The sequence below is a fragment of the Balaenoptera acutorostrata genome, chromosome 3 (assembly GCF_949987535.1).
Source record: "Balaenoptera acutorostrata chromosome 3, mBalAcu1.1, whole genome shotgun sequence".
Taxonomy (NCBI): domain Eukaryota; kingdom Metazoa; phylum Chordata; class Mammalia; order Artiodactyla; family Balaenopteridae; genus Balaenoptera; species Balaenoptera acutorostrata.
The window spans coordinates 69,385,321-69,412,682 of record NC_080066.1 but is presented as its reverse complement, the minus strand read 5'-3'; the positions used below and the strand labels follow the sequence as shown (position 1 = coordinate 69,412,682).

General features: G+C 35.5%; 1 protein-coding gene across 4 annotated transcripts in view; it reads left to right on the top strand.

Annotated features, from left to right (window-relative positions):
* Window positions 1–27,362, top strand: part of PIAS1 (protein inhibitor of activated STAT 1) — a 220,125-nt gene that overhangs the window by 167,198 nt on the left and 25,565 nt on the right. For all 4 annotated transcript variants that reach the window (XM_007166075.3, XM_057543247.1, XM_057543245.1 and 1 more), the window contains exons 3-7: window positions 7,183–7,267; window positions 7,532–7,579; window positions 10,844–10,934; window positions 11,586–11,720; window positions 19,041–19,146. In XM_007166075.3, coding sequence (XP_007166137.1) covers window positions 7,183–7,267; window positions 7,532–7,579; window positions 10,844–10,934; window positions 11,586–11,720; window positions 19,041–19,146 — 465 coding nt within the window. The remainder of the gene's footprint in view (window positions 1–7,182; window positions 7,268–7,531; window positions 7,580–10,843; window positions 10,935–11,585; window positions 11,721–19,040; window positions 19,147–27,362) is intronic.

Below are 27,362 nucleotides of genomic sequence, written 5' to 3'. Positions count from 1 at the left end.
CTATAACATCTACAAGGCCGTAAAAAACATTGACTTTGCTTGCCATGAGGTTACAGCCATCACCATGAATGGGGTTTGGAAGAACCTTTGCCCACAGTTTGTTCACAATTTTTGTGGATTCGAGGTGGATGAGGAGTCCAAAGAGGTCTTCAGCAACTTAGTGACCCTCAGTGAGAAGCTGGAGCTAGATCTGCAAGGGGACTATAGTGACTTTCCTTTACTACTTTTGCAAAGTCTGTATTCCTTGTGTGTGGTCTGTGAAGTTTTTCTTCCATTGTCTCTTCAGTCGGCCTGTGATCTGATGGAGATTTCTCCAAACATCCAATCACCCCTCACCCTGCCCCCCCAAAAGTGTGTACATCTCTTTAAATCTTGTGATAGATGACAGGCTTCAGTCCCTACAGCTACAGTGGGGCTGAGGAATAGGGGATAATTGCTAGATCACTCACAGCTCTCAACAGATTCAGCAGTCTCTTTCTTCATCAAGCATTCCCCTGGTTGCTGTGTGTCTGATCAGGTTCAGAGTTCTGAAATCATTGATTCTGATTTTTTTCCCCCCAGCTTAATGGTTGTTTGGAAGGAGGAACTAACTCCTGGAGCTTTCTATTCTACCATTTTCTCTGATGTCACCTATGATCTACTTTGTGTTAATTTTTGCATATGGTGTACTATATGACTCAAAGCACTTTTCCCCCACTGCATATGGGTATGGGTTCCAGAGTGCGCGGGCTCAGTGGTTGTGGAACATAGGCTTAGCGGCATGTGGGATCCTAGTTCTCTGACCAAGGATCGAACCCACATCTCCCGCATTGGAAGGCAGATTCTTAACCACTGGACCACCAGGGAAGTCCCTAAGTGTAATGTTGGCTGTAAATTTTTCATAGAAATCCTTTATTAGGTTGAGGAAGTTCACTTCTATTCCTGGTTTGCTGAGAGTTCTTTTAAAAATCAGGAATGGATGTTAAATTTTTGTCACATGCTTTTTCTGCATCTATTGAAATGACAACATGTTTCTTTTTTAGTTTGTTAATCTAGTGACTTGAACGTTGAAACAACCCTGCATTCTTGGGATAAATCTCTCTTGGTTATGATGTATTATCCTTTTTTTTATATGGTTGGATTTGATTTGTGAAAGTTCTGTTAAGAATGTTTGTATTTATGTTCATGAGAGGTAACAGTGGTGATTTTCTTTTAATGTCTTTGTCTTGTTTTGGTACTGGAGTAATACTCTCATAAAATGAGTTGTGAAATACTCTCTTTTTAATTTGGGGGCAAGTGTTTGTTTAGAATTTGTATTACTCTTTGCTTAAATGTTTGATAGAATTCTTCAGTTTTTTTAAACAATTTATGTAGAATTGGTACTATTTCTTTCTTAAATATTTGGTAGAATTCCACAGAGAAAACATCTGGGCCTAGACTTTTCTTTCAGGAAAGACATTTAACTACAAATTCAAACTTTAAACTAGATATGAGCTATTCAGGTTATCTATTTGGTAGTTTTTGTTTTTCAAGAAATTTGTTTTTTCTAAGTTGTCATTTTTTGGCCGAAAGGTGTTCATGATATTCTCCTATATACTTTTATTGTCTATAGAATCTGTAGTGATGTTACCTCTTATTCCTTATTCTTATTTTTCTTTTCTTCTTTTCCTTAGTAGTCTTGCTAGAGGTTTATCAGTTTTATTGATCTTCAAAAAGAAACTAGCTTCTGGTGTTGTTGATTTTTCTCTATTTTTTTGGTTACAGAGTATTCCATTATATGAATGTTTAGTCAGTCATTCTCCTATTGTTGATATTTTGCATAAGAATAATCTTAATGGGAACTGTGTGACTAATTTATATGATGAAAATGACAAAACCTTAAGAATATGAATAAATGGACACAGATACAGTACTCCAGGATGGGAAGATTAAAGATGTAAAGATATATAAAGATGTCAGCTCTCAAAATAATTTATGGGTTTATTGTAATTCTACTCAGAATACCATTGAGCTTTGAGAATCATGGCAAAAGGATTCAGAAGTTTATCTAGATGATAAAACTTTGAGTTGATGTTAAAGTTCTGAAGAAAGAAGAATGGATGGAGAGAAACCTGATAGAAGATATTAAAACATAATGAAACTATAACAATTAAAAAATAGAGTGCCAGCACCAGGATAAAAAAGACCAATGAGAAAATAGCCTGGAAATGGAACATGTTGGATATAAGGATTTAATATATGATAAAGGAAGCACACATATCCATAGAGAAGAAGGATTATTTAACAAATGGTATTAGTATAACTAAGCAATTTGGAGAAACAAAAATTTAGATTTTTAAAAAATATCACATACTAAAATAAGTTCCAGATGGATTGATAATTACATAGAAACAACAAGCCAAAGAACTGAATTGTGTACTGATTGAACCTAAGAAGGGGAACAACACAAATTTACAAGGAGGTGGTTGACAGATTAGACTACATAAAACTTAACTTTTGTATCATCCCAAAATGTAGCCAAAATGAAAAAACATAACAGACTGGGGGAAATATTTGCAGCAGATTTCCAAAGGGTTAATATTTTTTATATATGAAACTGTTATGCAGATGTAAAAATGGGCATAGGACAAGATTAGGCAATTAACTAAATAAGAAGTTAAAAACAAGAAAAAAATTCTTAATACAAATTAAACTACTAAGGAGTTGCCCAGATCCACCCATTAAATTAGCAGCAACTCCCGAGCAGGCCAGAGTAGGATGCATTTAGTAGATGCACAAATTGCTAATGGTCTTATAGTGTTACAAGCATTTGCAAACCACTCTTGTGATATGTCAAGATGCATTTTAAAAAATCTCCATACTTTTTGACCCAGAAAACCCACATCTGGGAATTGATCCAAAGAAAATAATAGCTACCCGCCCCCCGCCCCTATTCCAAAAAACAAACGTATAAGCCCTGTATACAGTCATTTCAAATAATGAAAAATTAGAGAAACCTAAATGGTTTATCAAGGGAGCAATTAAAATTTTCATACACCCCACAGATAGAATACAATGCAATAATTAAAATATGGTAATAGAGATTGTAATTGAAAATGTGATAAGAGTAATTTTTTTAAAGCGAGCTTTTAAATTGTATGTGTAATTTGATTGGAGAGAAATATGTAAAAATGACAAGCAGTTATGATGAGGGTATAGTGGGTAATTCTTTTCCTGTTTTCTTTTCTTTTTTTTAAAGAGCTCCTGACTTAGTTATTTTATTTTATTTTATTTTATTTTTGGCTGTGTTGGGTCTTCGTTTCTATGCAAGGGCTTTCTCTAGTTGTGGCAAGCGGGGGCCACTCTTCATCGCGGTGCGCGGGCCTTTCACTGTTGCGGCCTCTCGTTGCGGAGCACAGGCTCCAGATGTGCAGGCTCAGTAGTTGTGGCTCACGGGCCTAGTCGCTCCGCGGCATGTGGGATCTTCCCAGACCAGGGCTCGAACCCATGTCCCCTGCATTGGCAGGCAGATTCTCAACCACTGCGCCACCAGGGAAGCCCTCTTTTCCTGTTTTCTATGATTCAGTATAATGCTAGGCTGCATTAATAGAAGTACAGTACACTTAGATCAGGGGAGCTAATAGACTTATGTTTTGAGAAGAGCATGGGCTTTGGAAATGTGTAGATCTGACTTCCAATTCGGGTTCTACTTACCTAGTATGAGGCCTTGACAGTTGCATAACTACTTTGAACCTCAATTTCTAAATCTGAAAAAAGAGTAGATTCCTTTACGATTGTTGTATGGATTAACAGTAGTAGATGGTAGTTGTTGATAAAAATATTGTTCTTGTCATATCACATCTGAATAATAAGTCAGCTTACAAGCAGTCATAAATTTCAATGGCAAACAACTAAGATTTATTTTTCACTTACGTTACTTATTAGCTGTGGATTGGTTGTGGCTGTGCTCTATGTTCTCTCCACTCTAGAATCAAGGCAGACTGGAAAGAAAGATGTTGAAACCGAAGGATAGTTCTTAAAGGTCTGCTCCACAGTGGTACACTTCTACTCATATTTCATTGACCAAGGCATCGGTGGCACAAGGTCATATTCCTCCTGTGGGGATGGGCCAATACAGAGGGGCAGCAAATATTTTGGAGAAATAGTATGCTATGACAGAGTGTGTTCAATTCTGGCTGTCACTTTAAAAGTGTGATAGACTGGGATATGTCCAGAGGAGAAAGATCAGAATGGTGAGTAATTCTGAAGTCTTGCCTGAAGTACAGTGGCAAGAGTCGATGGAGAGAGAGGGGGCACATTAATGCTGTCTAAAATATTTGAAGAATGGCTATGACTGGATATGCTATATAGTGGGTGGGAGTTAAAGCATTATATATTTTGATTCAGTGTAAGGGCATAAGGAGGAAGGGAGACAAAAGGAAATTGGTGCTTGTTTTAAATACCTTACCTCATTTAAATTTAAAATAATCCTATGAGGGTTTTTGTGTTCATGTATGTTTATGTTTAAATATTGAAGAAAACAGATTCAGAGTGGATAAGTACCTAAGGTCACATGGCAAATAAGTTGTAAAACCAGTTTGGAATCCAGGTGTATGTGATCTCATCTCTTTCCACTAAACTTTGCTACTCTGTTGGGCTGCAAGCTTTCTTACAATTACACTGTTTATCACCAGTCATCTTCTGCTTGACAAGGTGATAGCTTCTCTTCCCCCATCTCTAAAAGGGTTCAAACAAAGTATAAATGGAAGAATTGAAGGGAAGGTTGAACTCTATCTAGATCAATGGTCTGCAAGCTCATTTGATTATTTGTACCTTTCAGCAAAATAATTTAGCATATACCATGTATATGTTATATATGTTTAACAATTATATTGATATTGTATATGCTATAAAACACACCAAAAATAGAAGTTAAAAAAGTTAAGATTTGACATAAAATTTTAGATATTTTTGTGAATTAGATTTTATGGAAAATGTCAACTTTAGAAACTTCTATTTTACAGGTAGATATTTTTTCCTTTAACCCTGTGGATTGTCTTGTGTACCCACCGAGATGCATACCCCCAACATTGGAGGTCATTGTTTTGGATGATTTGTAAGACTCATTTTTCAGTATGAAGATTCCATGATTCTGTTTGGCCTGAACTTTTCTGAAAGGGATAATGATAGCTTAATTAACTTCTAGAAATTTTTTAAATAGTCTTACCTAAGACCAAAACTATAAATTCACTGGCATTCATAGCAAAATTAAACCTGAAAATCAAATAGTGCGAAAGATGCTTTTCCAGGTAAACAGTAATAACCCCATGAGCATTTATATATAAGAGGATGTAAAAAGGGGTTACTATTAAGTAATAAACCTGATTTCTATGTGTGGCTCAAGAAACAGCCTTGTTATTTTAGTCATATCTTCTCTATGTGTGTGTGTGTCCAAAACTTACTGTACTCATGTATTCTAAAATGAATCTGAAATTTTGCCCAGAGAATAATATTAATTTTGGTACTTGGGGAATTATTTTATCAATAGCACTGTTTTAGAATGGAGCCAGAAATCTAAATCAGGATAAGCCTACTGGACTAAAATCTTTATAGAGACATATCCTCTAAGAAGCAAAAGAAGTTACTTTCATTGCCTGACAGAGGAAACTGTTCGCTTTTCTACATTCTGGTCCTTGGTTATCTGCCTTTTGCCACGTTGGTATTTCATGATTAAGATAACTTTCTGGTTAGTAACTGTTTCTTGGGGATAGAGTTTTTAAGAAAAAACCTTCCCAGATCACAGAAAGCAGAAAAGCAAATGTAGACTTTAAAAGATACTCCTATATTGACATGAAATTGTAGATCAACAGTGTTCTTTTGCATTTCTTTCTCATAGTGATACATTTGTACGGCTTTTTGACATTTGTGTTTGGTGGTAATTTTGGAGGAAGTGTTGCTTGCAGGGAAATCATCCGAAACAGTGATCTCTGATATTGGGGGTATGCATCTCAGTGGGTACACAAGACAATCCATAGGGATAAAGGAAAAAATATCTACCTGTAAAATAGAAGTTTCTAAAGTTGAGATTTTCCATAAAATCTAATTCTATTTTTGGTGTGTTCTATAGCATATACAATATCAATATAATAGTTTAACATACATAACATATACATGGTATTTGCTAAATTATTTTGCTGAAAGGTACAAATAATCAAATGAGCTTTCAGACCATTGATCTAGATAGAGTTCAACCTTCCTTTCACTTCCTCCATTTATACTTTGTTTGAACCCTTTTAGAGATGACTTCAGCTCCTTTTTCTGCACCAGTTTAAGTGGCCCACAGGCCAGGAGTTCCTTGGTAATAACTTTCAGTGATCCATTTGTTCTAGAAAATTATCCTGGAAAAGGACAGTTTAAATAATTAAGTTTGGTATTTCTTATTTTCAGTCTTTTGTTCGTTCAACAAACAGTCATTCAGTGCTTCTTTGTGCCAAGCACTGAGGAAATATTAGTGAACAAGAGGGATATTGACCACTGATTTTAAAAATAGATATAACGTGTATTAAAAGCCAATAGAAATATTGTTGCTCACGGCAGCGCCCTGTAGGAATCCCTGGTCTTCACTGACCTGTGCCTTCCTGCCTGTTTTCTTGCTCTTTTCTCTCTCCCCACCTCCACTCCCCCCCCTTCCTTCTCTCTATTCCCTTCCTTCCCTTCTTGTAACTCCTTTCCTCCTTTGAGATAGTGACCACAGGCCCATTTTGACGTCAATTCATCTAAGCATAGGAGAAACTATATATGATATTTATTGTATAAAACCTGGCATGGTATAGTTAGATGGGAGATGATAAAATTCTTAATTTGCCTTCAAGTCCAACTGTCATCTCACCTGTGCAGATCTCAAGGTGTATGTATATGTTTGTTACTTAACTCAGAAGCCATGTATCTTTAAATGGGTTTATATTATTTTAAATAAAATTAATATCAGCATGTTTTTATACAAGTGTGCTTTTTAGATGCAGACATCTATATGATTAGATATTTGGCACATATCTTATTTTTCAGTGTCTTAACTGAGTTGTTACCTAAACTCTAGAATCCGTCCTAGTTAATTAAAGGTGTGTGAATGGCTGGGTTTTTTTGTTTTGTTTTGTTTTGTTTGCTGATGTGTTCTATATTGATGAATTTGAAGGTAATTAAAAATATAATTCTTTTCTTCTTTAGCATCAGACAACAGTCAGCGCTTTCGAGAAACCTGTTTTGCATTTGCATTGACACCACAACAAGTGCAGCAAATCAGTAGTTCCATGTAAGTTGTCTTCGAGTGTAACTTGCAGCTTGACCTTTGAGTCCAGTTTTGTCTATAATAAGTGACTTTTTAAAACAGGGTATTGGATGAGTATTATTGTCATGCAAATATTAGTATTGAAAATATTATTATAGTGTTAGTTACCCTAATAACTGTTAATATTTCTGATAAATTTGAAATACTTTCTGGAGTAACAGTGTCTTTGAATCAGCTTTCCTCTGTATATCTTTAAAATAATTGTAGTTCTTACTCTGTCTTTTCTAGGGATATTTCTGGGACCAAATGTGACTTCACAGTGCAGGTCCAGTTAAGGTACAGTGTTGACTACCGTATATATCCAAAGTTTAAAAGTTAATATTTCTTAAAGATTTTAAAAATCTGCCTAATTTTCAGTAAGTATATTGAAAGTATTGGGTTTAGATGTTTGGGTGAGGGAAAACCTTTTCCTGTCATGATGCATCCTAATTACTATCAAAGTTAGATTTTAATGTAGCAAGTGATGTGCCATATATTTAACCGTATTTCTCTACTTTGGTTGCCCTTGGTTGGTTGAGAAGCTCCAGCTAATGATATGTTTGAATATGGTGGTCAGCTCTTTAGAAGTACCAAGTTTTATGAAAGCAAAGACCTTATCTGCATGAGTGGCAAACTACTGTAGATAAAGAACTAATACTTAGGTTAAGTCTACAGTGTCTCATGGACTAACAAGAACCAAAATAGTCTAATTTGTTTTGTCCTGTATTTTTAAACCATTAATTTAAATACTCTCTAATTTAGATTCCATGTGAGACATCTCTTGATAGATTTGTAAAGACGAAATTTTACAATTTGGAAAACGAAAATTTTCCAACATGCTACTGCCCATATTCAGTTTCTTTTCTTAGCCCATTTCTTCTAAGAATATCTAAGACATCTTTTATGTTAATATGTCTCTCTCTTGTTGCTTACATAAACCATCTTATGCTGTTCTTTTTACTCAGTGACTATCCTTGTGTAAACCTAAGTGTCCCACAATGTTCTTGTTGCAATAGGGATAGAAGAGGAAATTCAAGACAGTTGTTTTCCTCAACAAGCTGTTTTCCCTATAAGGTGGGAAGGATAAGTCAAACAGATAGCCCAGTCTCAATAATCAGATACTAAGTTGTATGTACAGATTATAAATACACTAGGAGATCAGAAAAGAGATGAAAGTACCAGCTCAGTGCTTCATGGAATAATGTGAAAAACTCTGATCTAGGTTCAAAAATAGTGTGATGAAAACTGAGAAAGCAGAGGAGAGGTTGAGTTCTTGGTTTTGGAAGGCACTGACAAAGGTGTTTCTGTGTAAAAGGTACTTTTTCCTCTATCAGGGGCAGACTATGATAATGACTGAATAAATTAAAGGACTAAAATATGGTGCCTTCATAATTAATTATATATTGCTGTAACATTTTTTACTTCCCTGCCTCAATAGTTTACATTTTGTTCATACTGATATGTGACTTTGTCCTTTAAAACAGTGGTTTTCAGACTGTTGCTTGGAGCCACTGTTTGGGGGCTACCCTTTGGCTACCATTCCACCTTCTCTCCCCCAACCCCCCCAATTCCCCCACCTGACACACACATATACACACACTCTGAACCAAAGTAATGTGGCTTTGATCTGTTCTACATGTTTGACTTCTGGGTTAGTTTTCATTTGAGGAGAGTATCCTAAGACTAAAATAAAGTTTGAAAACCATAGCTCTAAAGCAAAATATCTAGTTACTATCCTTAGTATTAACGTACGCATGCATTGTTTAAAGCAGTAAAGAGGTATGGTTCACATTCCAAAGGAAGGTTTTCTTTCTAAGATCAATTCAGAGATTCTAAGGGAATCTTGACGGTTAAAAATGGCTTAGCCATCAAATTTATCTCCAGAATTTGATGAATAAAGAACCATTTTGTATTATATTTGGTAATTGTTAGGTGGTTCTTTGTATTTTACTAAATTGTTTTCATCCCCACCCTCCTCACCCACTACAGCAATCCCAGTGTTATTAAGTTGGGAGCGTATACCTTCCACTATCCTAATTGTAAGTCTTTATCTAAAACATGAAAACAATTTGGTCCGAATTAGGATCAATATTTTCTCTATTAGATTCCTAATCTGTTTTCATTTATCTGTTTCCCCTCCCCACCCCCATGAACTCCTATATAGAAACTTTCTGCTCTTGTTCCCCATTTTTAAAATCTTTTTTTCTCTTTGGTTTGTAAGGGTGATTTAGATTTTCACTTTTTACTTAATTGAATAGGAGTCAACTTGTCATATAAATTATTGCTTTTCTGTAGCTTCAGGCAGCCAGGTTCACGTTTCTGATTTATCTCTGCATTGGAGTAATTGATTTAAAACTTTATGGCATCCTCTTACTGTTGCAAAGTAAAGAACTCGCCTGTAATAGAAGCTTCTGCTGGGGTTAGAGATGATCTTTTGGGCTTTGACATCTGTTTGCTAAGTATATTTTTAGAAAATCTTTGTAGATTAGTAATTCTCAACCTTTATATGGATCTCTAACCCCTTTGAGAATCTAATGGAAGCTATAGATTGTCCCTGCTTAAAGATGACCATATATTTATATGTACCCGTAAAATTTTACATAGAAAATTGTCCCATTTTGTGAACACTCCCTCGCACAGATTGCATGGCCGGCAGATCAAGATGTTGAGAGAAGATGTTTGTGCATGATGAATATTTCACAGAATTCAGAGATAGCGTTCTTCTTAACATGTAACTCAAAGGTGCTGTGAACATTCTGTAAAGTGGAATGAGCCTCAGCTCTATATTGGGAATAAGGAAGTATAATAATCAAGAATAGTTGTCTTAAATAGCAAATTAATAATTTATTTCTTGATCTATGTAAGAATGGAGTGAGAATGAACAAATTATGTAGTTGTCGTTGGTTTTCCCAAAAGGTAACGCGTTTAATTTAGAAATAAATGTTTTCATGAGTTTCTAAAATAGTATTCTAAACACATGTGGGTATAATACAATTAATGTTATTATTCAGCATCTTCAGTTTTCAGGGAATAATGGAGTACCTGGGCTTAGTGGACAGAACTTGATCCCAGGGATGGACTTCCAGCATTTTCAGTATAGTCTGCTGAGAACAGATAAAAAAATGTTTCACAGACAAATAAATTTGGGAACTACTATATATTTATATTTCCCTCTTAAAAAGTTACAGTTATTGGTAGCCTAGCTCTGAGAAGTTCTATATGGAGGAAACTTAATTTAATTTTTTGATTCAAAATTTCTTAAATTTATTCAACCACAGAGCACTTCCCCACCTCCTCCCCCCAAAAACATGCTTGAACAAATGACTGGAAATATTATGAAGACAACTACAGGTTGGTAGTTGTGACCACTGAAACTCTACATTGACAGAATTATTTATCTTGAACCTATTTCAATACATTTATTCATGTATTTATTCAGGTTTAGTAGTTTTTTGCTGTTGTTATTAAGTTTGACCATCTTTTAGATTAGCTATGGAACAAAAATATTAATGTGGTGTCATCCTTTAATAAAGGTAATTAAACGTATCATTTATTGTTTAGGTTTTGTTTATCAGAAACCAGTTGTCCACAAGAAGATCACTTCCCACCCAATCTTTGTGTGAAAGTGAATACAAAACCTTGCAGCCTTCCAGTAAGTCCCAAAAGCTATTTTTTAAAAAGTGCATTGCCAACATAGCTAGCAAATAAGTCATCACAGCTGTTGTTAATCATATTTTTTCATTAAGAAAACATCTTTATTTTGGATATATATTCATGTGACTGAATGAAACACTTGCACCAACTATGTACAATTAACAGCTGTGACATTAGCTATGGAGACATAGTCTAGGAGTTGGGTGTGGTAGCTTTCGTGTTTTACTGAATTTTGGGAAGACAAGATTGTTTCAACAAAACCTCAGATGTATTCGTGTAAGTCTGGAAGCTTGTGGTAGAATAGAGATCTGAAGAATGCTGTGTCTTTAACAGAGGAGTGGGGGCTGTTATTGTTCACCTTTAAAATAGTCCTTATATACTTATCCAAGCTCTTTATGAATTCAACCTGATTCTTAAAGTTTAGAGATTTTTAAGTTCTGCCACCAGTATTTTTCTCAGGCTTACTATGAGACTGTATGGTTGTTTAGAGAAACATACAGGAAACTCTTACAAATGTTTGCTTCTCTACTTTTAAATGAAAATACTTATATTTTCTCATATGTAGTTTGTAGGGTTTTTTTTTTTAAGGAATGGAAGTTGAAATGATTGTGGAAGTAATAAGTAGAAATAAATTATATTTCATCCTTAGGGTTATCTTCCACCTACTAAAAATGGTGTGGAACCAAAGCGACCCAGCCGACCAATTAATATCACCTCACTTGTCCGATTGTCCACAACTGTACCAAACACCATTGTTGTTTCATGGACTGCAGAAATTGGAAGAGTAAGTAAATTTTTGTTTCTACCAGATTTTTGTATTATAAGGAATGGTTAATCTCCATGGCTACCTGAGCTTGTATGTAAATAAAATGAGTTGCAATAGGATTTATTTTTGTCTCACAATGAATTTTCAACATGTTCCCATTTAAAAAATGTTTTAAACAGTGTTTTATAACCTGATAACTTTCACTGAGTAGTTTTCATAAACATCTTCCTATGTCATTTCATGTTCGTCTGCATGATGTTAAATGGCTACATCATATTCCAATATGATGTTCCCTGTTGTTGAACATTTATTTGGTTGATTCATTACTATTTCAAAGAACATTTTGAAGACCATCCTAGTAGCTCTAACTTTGCATACATACATGGTAATTTCCTTAGAGTTAATTCCCAGAAGTGGAATCGCTGAGTCAAAGAGCATCAGAATTTAAAGAAATTTTGTGTACGTTGGCAGATTACCTTACCAAAAGATGTTGTACAGATTTATTCTCTAACTTTGTGTTTATTCACGTGCCTGTCGACGGATAACATTGAGTTTTTTTTTTTTTAAATTTTTATTTATTTATTTATTTATGGCTGCATTGGGTCTTCGTTTCTGTGCGAGGGCTTTCTCTTGTTGCGGCAAGTGGGGGCCTCTCTTCATCGCAGTGCGCGGGCCTCTCATCATCGCGGCCTCTCTTGTTGTGGAGCACAGGCTCCAGATGCGCAGGCTCAGTAGTTGTGGCTCACGGGCCTAGTTGCTCCGCGGCATGTGGGATCTTCCCAGACCAGGGCTCGAACCCGTGTCCCCTGCATTGGCAGGCAGATTCTCAACCACTGCGCCACCAGGGAAGCCCAACATTGAGTTTTATTTTCTTTAAGATCTCTACTAATTTTAATAGGTAAATAGTGGTACCACATTGTTTTAATTAGTACTCCTCTTATTGAGGTTGGACATATTTTATGTTTGTGATTATTCACATTTAAAAATCATATCAATATCTTTCTCTATTGCTGTTTTTATTGTTTATGAGTTCTTTATATATTGATTTAACCCTCTTTTACATGTGGCAAATGTTTGTTTCTAGTTTATTGCCCTTTATCTTTATTTAATGTGTAGAAGATTTAAATTATTACGGAGCCAAATCTTAACCAGTTTTGTTTTGTTTTGTTTTGTTTTTTAATTTATTTTTTATTGAGTATAGTTGAATTACAGTGTTGTGTTAATTACTGCGGTACATCAAAGTGACTCAGTTATATATATATATACACACACACACACACACACACACACACACATTCTTTTTCATGTTCTTTTCCATTATGGTTTATCACAGGATATTGAATATAGTTCCCTGTACGATACAGTAGGACCTTGTTCTTTATTCATCCTATATATACCACTTTGCATTTGCTAATTCCAAACTCCCACTCCTACCCTCTTCTATTGCCCTCCCCCTTGGCAACCACCAGTCTATTCTCTACATACCTGATTCTGTTTCTGTTTCATAGATAGGTTCATTTGTGTCATATATTAGATTCTACCTATAAGTGATGTCATATGGCATTGGTCTTTCTCTTTCTTACTTCACTTAGTATGATAATCTCTAGTGGCACAGTTTTGTTTCTTTATAGTCTTTCCAGTCAGCCTCCATCAAGTTTAGTCTGTCTGCCCTTCCCAATCTTACATAAATATTTGTTTATATTTTTTTCTTGACTTTTGAGGTTTCTAGTTTTACCTTTAAATATTTAATCCATTGTGAATTTATGTGTAGTGTGATATAAAAATTTAATTTTTTAAATAGCCAGTTCTAATACCATTAACTAAATAAATGCTAATTCTGAAGCCACCATTATTATATATTTGCTTTTATTTATCCTGTGTGTGTTCTGAACCTTTCTGTATGGTTTCTTAGCCTAGCATTCTTACCTCTTACTATTGCTGAAGCGTTAGTGAGAGAAATAGTATATTAGTCGAGAGTGGTGGCACTGGGGATGGAGATAAATAGGTGGATCTGTAGGAATAAGTGATAGATTAGAAATAGGGGCTAAGAGAAAGGGAGAGGTCAAGGATGACTCCTTGGTTTCTGGCTTGAGTGACAAGGTAAATGAAAATATTACTGAGATAGAGGAAACACTGAAAAAGGACTGAATTTAGGTGCGTTTTGTTTTGCTTTGCTTTGCTTTGAAGGAAGGAGTATTGGAGGACTACATGGAGACAATCACGAGTTCAGTTTTGAAGCTTTTGAGTTCGAGATGCCTTTGAGACATTCTGAAGAGGCAGTTGGGCATATAGGCTCAGAGGATAAGTTTGGACTAGAGAAAAAAATGAGTCATCTGCATATTGGTGGTTACTAGAGCCATAAAAGCAGGCTGACATTGTCTAGGGGGAATGTAACAAGTAAAAAGAAGAGAGTGTTGAACACTTACCATTCTTGAGGAACTATAACTTTTAATACTGGATAGAAGAGAATGAACCTGCAGAGGACATGGGGAAATAGCACTAGAGATGTGGGGCAAAACCGGGGGTAGGTATGAGAAGCCAAGGGAAGAGTTTCAAAAAAGAAGGACAGGGACTTTCCTGGTGGTGCAGTGGTTAAGAATTTACCTGCCAATGCAGGGAACACGGGTTCGAGCCCTGGTCCGGGAAGATCCCACATGCCATGGGGCAACTGGGCCCGTGCGTCACAACTACGGAGCCTGTGCTCTAGAGCCTGCGAGCCACAACTGCTGAGGCCCGCGTGCCTAGAGCCCGTGCTCCACAACAAGAGAAGCCACCGCAATGAGAAGCCCGCGCACCGCAATGAAGAGTAGCCCCCACTCAGCTAGAGAAAGCCTGCGCGTAGCAACGAAGACCCAATGCAGCCAAAAATAATAAATAAATAAAATAAAATAAAATTTATAAAAAAAAAAAGAGATGGTAAGCAGTATTGAACAGATGTTGAGAAGTCAAGCATGTTGAAATCTAAAAAAATACTTTTTGGATTAGAAACATAAATTTGACTTTAGCATGAGCTGTTTTGGTGGATGGTGGGAGGAGAAGCCCGATTGTGACCAGGCAGAGGTAAGGCAGTGGAGATAGTGAGTTATAGAAGAGTAACTTTGGAAATAGATACAGCTGAGCTGGAGGGAAATTTGAGATGAGAGTTATTTGTTTGCTTTAATGAGAGAGTGTTAAACAGGTATAAAGGATGATGGCAGGTATCTTCTTGGGAGGAAGAGATTAAATATACACGAGAAAAATAATCAATAGTGAATTTCATTAAGTAACTCATTGTAGCTAGGAGGGACAACTTCTTTATTTAGTGGAATAAAAGGATTGGATGCATGTATATGATTGGTACTGGAGAGATGGTAAGTTCTGATCTGATGAATTCTCTTAAGTCTGTGAGATAGGAAGTGAGAGAAGTCTGCTGAGAGTGAGAGAAGAAATCGGGGCCTTGAGGAGAGTGAAAATGTTGAAAAAGTAATTGCATGGAATAAGACATATTCCCCTGCATTATTCCCCCAAATCTTTCTGGGAATATATGAGCTTGCTTTAAAATGTGTATATTAACTTAGAGAGGATTAACTTATTTACAGTATTTAATGTCCTTATTTCAGGAACTGTATGTTTCTCCATTTATTCAAATCCTCTTTCATGTTCCTCAGTAATTTAATAGGTTTCTTCTTAGAAATTTTCCATATTTTTATTGATTCTTGTGTTGTTTTTTATTATTATTACTGCTATTGTAAATAGATCTTTTTTTCTGTTGTATTTTCTAAAAAATGTATTTATTGTTGATTTATTTAAAAGCTAGTTATTGTTGAATATTTACTTAGTACATAAATTCACGTATTGGTTCTGATAGCTTTTTAGTAGGTTTCTTGGTATTTCCAAATAGGCAGTTTTGAGTCTGAGATGTATCATTATATGAATAATGATAATCCTAATACTTAAGCCATAATTTCTTATTCTTGTTCTCTTGTGCTGTCTAGAACCTTCAGAACAATGTTAAGTAATGTGAGTGCTAGTGGACATACTTGACTTGTTCCTTATGTTAATGAGAATACTAGTGTCACAACATTATAATGGCTATTAATTTTTGATAGAACTTAATTATAGCAATAATGTAATCCTATGGTCCTCTTTTTTACTGTATATCTTTGAGAGAAATGGATTTTTAATTTTATCAAAATCCTTTTTTGACATCCATCAAGGTTATATATTTTTTCTTTACCTAATCAGTATGTCACTATTAGGTTTTTAAAATCCTTTTAAATGTTTTTTTCTAGTGTACCTTGGCCTCCCTGTTTTTGTCCCCCTTTTTGAAGAGGGTATTGCAGATGTTTTGGGTTTTGTCTGTGTGTGAAAAGTGTAAAAACACCAGGGTGTTTACAGTGAACTATGAAAGAAGTCAAACTGGGGGAGAGGAGGGAAATGTGGTTGCTGATATATAGCACTAGAGGAGAGGGGGAAATATTCTTCCATGGGAAGCCTTCCACACCTCAGAAAGAAAACAGTAATCTTCAGTGATTTGAAGGTCTTCCAGGTAAGATTTGCGTAGACCATGATCTACAAGTTGGAGACCTTCTTTTTGAAATAAAACATTGAAAGAAAATTATTCTTTTCTAAAGCCCAAAAGATAACTGATTAGATTGGTTTTTGATCCTAGTTTTATTCAGCTTGTGAAGATACTCTGAATAGTTCATGTAGGATCTCTTACTGTTTTGGGGATTAATTTCTGTATTATTAGTTGCCATTGAGAAATGTTAGCATTATGTCTTGAAAGGAAATAAATGGAAGAGCTAATGCTATGGTGGTAATCGTCTTACAATATATTATAACTCTATGCAGTCAACATGTACACCTTAAACTTACACAATATTATATGTCAATTATAGCTCAATTTAAAAAATTGTAATATAAGAGAAATAGAAGAGCTAGTACCGTGCTTGAAGGAAATAAGTGAACTATGTTGTAACTTCTTATCCTACCTCAGAGTAATCACTGCATCTAGCATTTATTAAACTGTCATTGTTTGTAGAGAAGTTATTTAGATACTGGTGTAAAGGGCACTTAATGAGTAGATCATATCTTAATAGTGAAGAAAATGTCCTATAAACTTGATAGACAATTTTGAAGACTTTGAAAAAGCATTTGACAAAAACATCAGTGTAATGCAATATATTTCAGTAGTTGGAGTTAAGTAGTACTTTGAAGGGTTAGCAGGAACAATATATCATCTACCTAGGAGAGATATTATACCACTGTGAAGTTTTGGCGGGGGTTGCTGCTGAATCTCTTTCATGTGATATAAAATTTAATTCCATATTATCGGTACAGTGGTGTTTGTTAATACCTGACCTTTTTACTTCCTTTTTTTAAATTTCTTATCTGGTTACGTGTTTCAACTAGAGTGAACATACCTTTTCACTGAACTTGTAGTTTCTACTTGACCTCTCCTTAAAAATTTATATAAAGCCTTAGGGTGATTACTAGTTCTGAAGATTCAGGCTGTAAGTATATATAATAATTTCACAGTGTTAATTAGCATTTCTCCAGTTTCTATCATACTTGAACCATTAATCAGATAATAAAGGTGAATAAGGATTTTTTTTCTAAAAGGAACTTTTTAGTTTTATATTAGATTGGTGTGTTGTATGTCTAAAATTTGGGTAAGTTTTAAGATTATTTGTTCCTCATTAATAAATTATGGGATTTAGTAATGAAAGTAAATTGGCTTTTAAAAAATGTTTAATTTTTATTTTATATTGGAGTATAGTTGATTTACAATGTTAGTTTCAGGTGTACAGCAAAGTGATTCAAGTTATACATGTACATATATCCATTCTTTTTCAGCTTATTTTCCCATTTAGGTTATTACAGAGTATTGAGCAGAGTTCCCTGTGCTATACAGTAGGTCCTTGTTGATTATCTATTTTATATATAGTAGTGTGCATATGTTAACCCCAGACTCCTAATTTATCCCTCCCAAATTAGCTTTTTTGATACTTCATTTTTGTCCTGGAAAATGTGTAGCATGTGAACACGGATAGGTTTCTGAACTCTAAATGAAAATTTGACCTTCCAGAGGGTATTGTACATATATTCTCTTCTTGCCAAAAGAGGGGGATGCATTTTCCAAAGTGTGAAAGTAACTGAAAGTTGGAATGTACATTGGAAGGTTAGGAGGGTCAAAGCAAATGGTATGTGAAATCAAGAACTATAGAGAACTACACTGGCCTTGGCCATTAGTCCATTGTCCTGACATCCCTACACTTTCCTCTTGATTTCTAGTGCCACCTTTGTCACCAAGCAGGTGCATGATCATGAGCAGATTACATATGTTTTTTAAAATTTAAAATTAAAAGCATTTTTGTGTGCCTACATTTCATCAATCCTTTACTTAGAAAGATACTTGCCCTGCCTATCTCTTACAGGCCTTCTTTGAGGTTTAAATGAAGTGGAGAGTATATATTAAGAGTGCGTGTAAAACTGTATGTAGCTAATAAATAGAAGATGGCAATAATTATTTTTCCTTTTGCTTCTTTCCAAATCTCTTGATCTTCCTCTTGATTCCAACACCAAGTGGAAAGTGGACCTTCTCATTTAAATCTCTCTCTTACCCTTCATAAGCCTCAGCCCTCTTTTCTTCCTCTTATCCAGTCATGTACCCTTTACTTTGCCTTGGCTTGTTGATAAACTATTTTCTTTGTCCCCCTTCTCCTAGTACCATCTCTGGGTAGTCCCTCTGCTGGTAATGGATATTCATCTGTTCTTTTGCCAAACCATCAGCTTCTCTTTGAAAATATTTAATATTCCCTCTGCTTGTTGTGATAATAGCCCAAGTAGGGTCTTTTCAAAACTAGTTAAAGGCATAGAGAGAAATTAAATGGTGTAAATTAGGATGCCAGTCTAATTTTTTAAATAGCTACTGTTACCTGCTAAATATGTTTTATGATGACTTTGACATCTTATTGGCCTTGGTTTATATTTATTTTTAACAATGTTCTTTACATAAGTGCCTAAATTGATTAACTTCAAGCATAGGTAGTCAGGTAATACAGAAGCATGACAGACCTGGCATTATCCCTTGAAAGTTGCAAAATTAGAACAAGTTCTTTTACTTTTCTACACTTCACTTTCCTCATCCATAAAAATAGGATTACCTCAGCAGCTTTTTGGTTAAGATTAAATGAATTACCATTCATGAAAACACCTAAGATAGTGCTTGGCACACAGTAGGTGTTTTAAACAGGTGTTAATTTTCTTTCCCTGTCATTGTGGGATTAAAATAGATGTACCTATTTACTTACGTATGTTGTTTGCTTTCTACATCTTTTTTTTTTTTTTTTCCAGAACTATTCCATGGCAGTATATCTTGTAAAACAGTTGTCCTCAACAGTTCTTCTTCAGAGGTTACGAGCAAAGGGAATAAGGAATCCGGATCATTCTAGAGCTTTAAGTACGTATGATAACCTTATTTTATTTATGCAGCTGAACTATTTTGGTAAAAGTTAGAATAGTGTTTTTTCAACTCAAGAAATTTTAGGGTTTATTTTTTTAACTAGAGCTTGTCACAGTGGATTAAAACACTGAAAACTTTGTTTTGTGAGCTAGAGTAATTCAAGGCTTAAGAGTAGTTTTAGGGACTTCCCTGGCAGTCCAGCGGTTAAGACTCTGCGCTTCCACTGCGGGGCGCACGGGTTCGATCCCTCATCGGGGAACTAAGAGGCCACACATTGTGTGGCGGGGCCAAAAAAAAAAAAAAAAAGAGTAGTTTTAATATCTTTGTCATGACGTATATTTTATAATTTATATTTTGCTGATCTTAAAATTAACTTTGTAAAGTCAGTACATGAATACAGAAGAATATTTTACCAAAGCGTCATAAAAACAAATAAATGTTCAGGAATTCTAGGAGATGGAAAGGAAATCTTGGCATATATTTTACAAGAATTATTTTATATTTAAGGTTTATCCAGGAAAAATGTCCAAGAACATGTGATGACAACATTCCTGCATTAACAAAGTAAAAAGAGAGTCAGTGGGGTGGTAGATATAATAATGAAGTAGGTTCTGCTTTTAACCAGTTATGTGACCTTGGAAAGTCAGTCTACTCGTACTCTGAATCTCTTATTCTTCATCTGTAACAAGAAGTTTATACCACATGATATCTAAAGCTCCTTCAAAATCTAGGTTCTTAGGTAGGAATAGCTAGATGGTTCCTTTTGTCCAGTTGAACTTGAGAGGTAGTAAGGTGCACATTGACTCTTCTGGCCTCAGTGTTTGAGGGTTAAGGCCAGAGGTTGGTGGCCTTTCCAAAAAGGTGAACTAAGTTCTTCCTTTATTCTCTTCTTTGTGAGAGAGAGATGGGTTGGGGGATGGGGATGGGCACTTGGAGAACAAAGCTTTTACAGATGGGGGTTCGATAGCTACCCTTTAAGGATTCTTGATGTGAGTTGATTAATGAAGCCCACTATCAGATTTGTAGTTAGGAACATTCTGGTAGAAAGAAACTAAGGTAGTAAGACCACCTTTCCTCTTGCTTCCCTTTGCGACATAGCTTTTATCTCTTTTTCTAACCTGTTTCTATGCCAGATTAAAAGATCCCATTACCTCTGAATATCAGTATACCCTTAAGAGTTCATTGAAGGATTTTTCTGTATTAAAAGGGTCCTTTTAAAATTGCAAATATTCTGAGTCAAGAGGAGCACACTAGTGGCTAATGCCTCTGTAGGCATTCCTTGATAGACAGTGGAGAGCTAGAGGTCTGGTTTGAGGTTTAGGGGAGTGGAAGCACCTTTTGGCAAGGACAAGGAGATGAGTGGGGGATCCTGAAAGAAGAGGAGGGACAGACACCTGCTTTGAAGGAGCACACAAGAGAAGAATTTTTCTTTTTTCACACTCCATTCCTGGTCATTCTCCTGAGAATCTTCATATTTGCCACATAGTGTTAGAATTTCATTTAGTCAGAAAGTATTATGGAATTGTGTGAGCTTGTGTAGAAAAGGTCATACCAAGAAATAAAGCTGAAAGCTGATGAAGCTGTTATGTTGCATAATAATAATAAGGCAAGCTGTCTTTGCTCAAGCTGTAAACTCTTCTCCGCTTGTAGCCGTGGCACTATCTGGAGGGAGAGTGGGAAGGTGAGCCTAGAGTTATTTTATTTACTAGAACAAACCACTGTTAGCCACTGTTAAGCAGCAAAAGCTACTTAATTCAAAAGCTGTTTATTTCATCTCTAATACATCCTGGAGGTGGAGAGTAGTCGCAGATTGGGTTGGATTTTTGTGGCACTTTGTATCTTATCTTATTGGCTTGGGGAACCAACAAAACTTTAATTTGGATCCTACCAATAAAACATTTGTCATAATTGACTAAAGAACAGATTGTTTGCCTTTATGCTATCTCTAAAGAAATAACTTATCCAACAAATTAATTATGTAATTAAAAGATTGTGTGAAACAACTTGACAGAAGAAAATGTTGGTGGGTTTCTCAGACGTTTTTGTAGAATCAAATTACCTACAAATGTGTTCATTGTAAGTCATTCTTAATCTTATCAATGAATTCTACTGACAAAATTTTATTAGTCAAATCAGACATTATTCTTGAAATAAAGTCAGTGGTATTTAGACTTTTCACAGAGAAATCCACGCTGATTCATTTGATTTAGTAGATTTTTGTATTGCGGTTTCCGTCTTTGTGTAGAGTTGTCCCCTCACCACTATCACAAAACAGTCCTTTACTAATTCTTGGTCAAGTTCCTGTCTCCTCTTCTTTTTCCCTTTAGCAATCACTTTAAACCTTGGCCATACTTAAACAATATTCCCCCTCTTTCAACACTGTCAGTGCAAGAAAATTGGTGCTATAAGATGTGACTTCTCTAAATTGCCCATTTCTTCCTTAATGTCACATAACTACTTTTCAACTTATCTTCAGTTGTACCCATCCTTATTTATTCTCTTCAGTCTCAGGAGGAAATGTCCCATTTCCTGCCCAAAGTTAATTTTTTATTCATTTATTCTTCTCATTGAAGAAATTGTATTAAGTCTACTGTGTTCCAGGCACAGGAGACTGTAGCATTAAACAAAACACATACTGTCTCTGCATCCATCAGAAGTTTGCAGTCCAGTGGGAAAGACAGAATTAAATGATTGTACAGGTCATTAGTGAATTACAGTTGTGACATGTGTCTTAAAGAAGAAAGACGGGGAACTTTGGAGGTAACAGCAGGAGAACATAGTCCTCTCTGGTGCTGTGATGTTTAAGACAAGATTATAAGGATGAAGAGGAGTTAAGCCCCAAGATGGGAGGAGAATATGCCAAGAGACAAGGCCAGTAGAGTTGGAGTGGAGAGAACAAAGGAGGAAAGTGGCCAGAGAGATAGCCATGGGGTGAGTTCATATAGATGATATGAAGACAGATGATAAAAAACCCTTAAAGGATTTTTAAGCAGAGTGGTACGATCAGATATGGGCAATAAAATGTTCACTTAGAAGACTGAATTGAAGGGGAGCTAGGCTGATGTAGTGAGGCCAGTTAGGAACCTGTTGTACAGATAAGAGATGATGATGTCTTGAACTAAAGTAATGATGATGGAAATAGAAGTTGATGATTTGAGAGGTATTAAAGGGGAGAAGTGGTGACTACGTGTGGGGAGTGAAGAAAAAGAAGTGAAGGAGGAGTTCTAGGTTCCTCACTTACTAGGCACCAGCTTACATGGTAGTACCATTTACTGAAATGGAAAACAGTGTTGAAAAGATCCAGTTGCAGGTGCAAGATCAGAGTGCACTCTTGGACTTTTGGTATTTGAGATGTCTATGAGGCATACAGATGGAGATGCTCAGAAACAGTATTACGAGGCCTCTCTGCTCACTTATCTGCTCTCTGTCCTGTATTTTCAGTTCCTTCCTCCGCTCTATAGGCTCTTTCTGTCAACCTTCACTGTCGAGTCTTTTTCATCCTCTAGAAAATACAAAAGCAAGCTACTCTCTAGATAGAGATCTGTGTTCCTCCTGTTCTCATCCTAGTTTCTTCAAAGAGTCATCTACACTTCCCTTTCTACCTCCTCACTGCAACCCATTGTGAACTTTTAACTCCCATCATTCCACTGAAACTGCTCTTGCAGGTGTCACAAGTGACAATCTGATTACCAGATTTAAAGTTTTATCTTTTCAGTTTATGTCTTAGATATTTTTGCTGCATTTCATACCAACAACTTTCTCCTTGAAATTCTCATCTCTATTTCTTCTCAATCACTTGCCTTCAATGGATTCTCTTAAGGGTAGTATCCTAAATGTTTGTTTTCCCTGGGTTTTTGTCCTTGTTCTCTACAAGGACATACATACTTTCCCTAGAGATAATCACATTTACTCTTGTGGTTTAAATTAGCACCAACTCCCAAATACATATTTTCATTCCAGACCTTCCCCTGAATTTCAAATGTAGATACACATAGCTAACTGTCTTCACTGAAATATACCACTGGTTCCTCAGATTCAAGTAGTGAAAACTGAACTCACCAAGTTCTATCAGACATAAACCCTAAATATTTCTCAACTCTGTCGAGCTCTCTCTCTCCCTACCATCACTGACCTCATTTAAGCTCTCATATCCTGCCTTTATTTTAAAAACCTATTCTTGAATTATATATTCCTCTCCTTTCTTGGCCCCCCTTTTTATATCTCTCTTCTGGTAGCAATCTAAGTGATTAATACAGATCTAATCTTACCATTTCTTTGCAATCCATGGCTTCCTAACACCAATGGGATAAAAACTCCAACTTGTTAGCATGACTTAAACATATAGCTTTCCATGGTGTGGCACCTGCTTATTACTTTCCGGTGTCATCTGTATTCATTCTTCTTCTCATTCTTTTTACTCCAAAAATAATGAATTCTTTTCTTTTTCTTCAGTGCTTTGCCAGTATTGTTCTCTGTGCCTCAAACTTCCCTGTTACCTACTTTGCCTAAATTCTAGTTATCCTTCATGTTTCACTTTTTCCAGGAGGCATCTCAGAACCCCCAGAGTTGATGCATTGACTTTCAGCTAGTTTCCATTACAGCACATTAGAGAAGTATCTTTGCTCTCTACTAGACTATGAGTTCCTTTGGGCAGGAACTTAATCTTATCTTTCTTTGCATTCCTAGTGCTTAGCTCAGGGCCTGGCACATAGTAGATCCTCAGACTTTTGTTAAGTAAACTGATGAAAAGAGATCTTGAGTAAAAGATCACATCTCTGTGCCTCTGTTTTCTTGCTTATAAAATGAAGTATTGGACTTAATATGTTCAATTGTTTCCAGCCTTAAAATTCTAAAAAGGATAGAAATTTTTTTGAAAACCTAGAACAGCACTAATAGAACACTCTGTGGTGATGGAAATGTTCTATATCTGCACTATCCTGTGTGATAGCCACTAGTACTATGTGTCTGTTGAGTACTTGAAATGTGGTAGTGCAACTGAGGAACTGAATTTTAAATTTAATTAAATTTAAATATAGCCACATGTGACTAGTGGCTAACTCTCATAGTACATGACAACAGGGATTTTCAAAGATTAATTTTAAGTGTGGCTAGCTGTATTATAGGTCATATAGTAAAATACTGTTATGGCTGCAGCTCACAGTGACACAAGAAAACCTGAACTCCTGAAAGACTTACCTGGTGTTGGTTGATGCAGCAGGATGAATATTGATGTCTTATTTTTATTTTTCACTTTCTTATGAAATTTAACATAGTGATTTCCCCCCCCCCCCACCTTTCTTCTTTTTTTTATTTTGGTTGTGTTTATTCAAGTATAGTTTACAAGCAGTAAAAAGTCACCTGTTTAAGTGTACAGTTTGATGAGTTTGACAGGTGTATGCAATCATGAACTAAATGCCACAATCAAAATATGTAACATTCTTCACCCCAGAAAGTTCCCCTGTGGCCCTTTGCATTCTGTCTCATCTCCTTCCCCCAGTTCTTACAACCATTGATGTGATTTCTGTCTCAGTGGTTTTTTCTTTTCCAGAACTTGAAATCCCACAGCATGTAGCCTTTTGTTTCTGGCTTCTTTCACATAGTATAATGCTTTTAGGTTCATTCATGTAGTTTGCTGTTCTTTATTATTGAGTAGTGTTCCATTTATCTGTACTGTAATTTGGTTATCCATTTATCAGTTGATGGACGTTTAGATTGCTTCCAGTTTTTCGTTATCATGAATAAAGCTGCTAAAACATTTGCAGTTTGCATATGAATATCAGTTTTGTGGACATATGTTTTCATTTCTCTTGGGTAAATACTCAGGACTAGGATTGCTGGGTCACACGATAAACGTATAGAAAAGAGGTTGGACGTTTCTTATAAAGTGCATATTCCATTTTTGCATTCCTACCAACAAGATTTGAGATTTAGAGTTTTTTCCGCATTCTCTGTAGCAGTTGATATTGTCAGGCGCTTTGATTTTAGCTATTCTGGTCATTGTGTAGGTGATATGTCGTTGTGGTTTTAATATGAACTTTTCTAATGACTAATGATGTTAAGCATCTTTTCATGTGCTTATTTGCCATCCTTATAGCTTCTTTGATGAAATGTCTATTCAACTTTTCCCTCCATTTCTTTTATAGTTTGTGCTTTTTGCATACTATGAAATCTTTGTCCAACCCAAGGTCACAAACATTTTACTTCTAGAAGTTTTATTGTTTTATTCTTCGATTTAGGTCTACAATTTATTTTAAATAAATTTTTGTGTATGATGCAAAGTAAGCTTTAGAGGTTCATTTTCTCCCCATACAGATACCCAGTTCCATAACATTTGTCGAAAATACTAATTTTTCCTCCATTTAATTATCTTGACACCTTTGTCAAAAACCAATTGACCATAGATGTATGAATTTATTTCTGGACTCCATTATCTTCCATTGACCTATTTATCTATCCTTATACCAATAACACAGTCTTCATTACTAAAGCTTGATAGTAATTCTTGAAATCAGGTAGTCCTCCAACTTTATTTTTCTTTTTCAGAATTGTTTTGACTAAATACAGTATATTAAAAGGTAATACATAGGGATCAAATAGAGTTTGTTCCAGGAATATTAGGTTCATACAACATTCAAAAATCTATCAATATAATTCACCTTCTCATCTCAGCAAACTAAAAAAGAAAAAATCATGTGATCATCTCCATAGATTCAGAAAAAACAGTTGGTCAAATTCAATATCCATTCATGATAAAACTCAGCAAAATAGAGAGAAGGGGGCTGCTTCAATGTAATAAAGGGTATTTACAAAAAGCCTTTAGCTAACATCATATTTAATGGTAAAAAACTTCACCCCTAAGACTGAGAATAAGGCAAGAATATCTTTCTTAATGCCTCTATTCAGCATTGCTCTTAAGATCCTAGTCAGCACAATAAGGCAAGAAAAAAGAAGCATACAGATTAGAAATGAACAATAATTATTGTCTTTATTTAAAGATGACTTCATTGTATAGAAAACATCCCAAAAAATCTACAAAAAAGCTACTAAAGCCAATGTGTGAATTTAGCACGGTTGCAGAATACATGGTCAGTTTATAAAAATTGTATTTCTACTAGCTGTAAACAACTGGAAATTGAAATTCAAATAATAAGAATTTTAAAAATATGAAATACTTAGGAATATGTTACACAAAATATGTGCACGATTTGTATGCTGAAAACTATAAAACATTGGTGAGAGTAATTAAAATAAGACCTGAATAATGAAGAGATACATCATGTTAATGGATCAGAACACTCAGTATTGTTATTGGAGAAATGTCAGTTCTCTCCAAGTTGATCTGTAGGTTAAATTCAATCAAGATCCTAAAGTATTGGGGCTTCCCTGGTGGCGCAGTGGTTGAGAATCTGCCTGCCAATGCAGGGGACACGGGTTCGAGCCCTGGTCTGGGAAGATCCCACATGCCATGGAGCAACTAGGCCCGTGAGCCACAACTACTGAGCCTGCGCGTCTGGAGCCTGTGCTCCGCAACAAGAGAGGCCACGACAGTGAGAGGCACGCGCACCGCGATGAAGAGTGGCCCCCGGCTCGCCACAACTAGAGAAAGCCCTCGCACAGAAACGAAGACCCAACACAGCCAAAAATAAATAAATAAATAAATAAATTCAAATAACCTTAAAAAAAAAAAAGATCCTAAAGTATTAAAAAGTATCTTTACAGGAAAGAATTGATTGAGTCTACAATGGCAAAGGTGAAAAGCAAAGCTTTTATTTTTTTAAATAGAAATTTGATAAGCTAATTCTAAAATAATTTCAGAAAATTCTTTGACCTCTGAGAGAAAATAAACATACAAGTCACATTTTATTTTAAGTTGCGATAACTAATGTTTACTATAATGTTAGGTTATTTTAAAGCATTTTATTTGTATTAACTCATTTAATCCTGAAAACAATGCTATGAGGTACTGTTATTATTCCCATTTACAAGATGAGGAAACTGAGGCACGGAAAAGTTAAATGACTAAGGCTGAATTACAGCCTAGGCTGGCTTTAGATCCTGTGCTCTGAACCACTACCTCAGGTTACCTTTCCTTTTTCATTTTTTTTTCAAAGTACTAACACTGAACTTTGTTTTGCATAAGGCTGATATGATCTATGATATTGCTTCATTTAACTCGAAGTTTAAATAGATAAAATGTAAAGTCAGTTACTGTT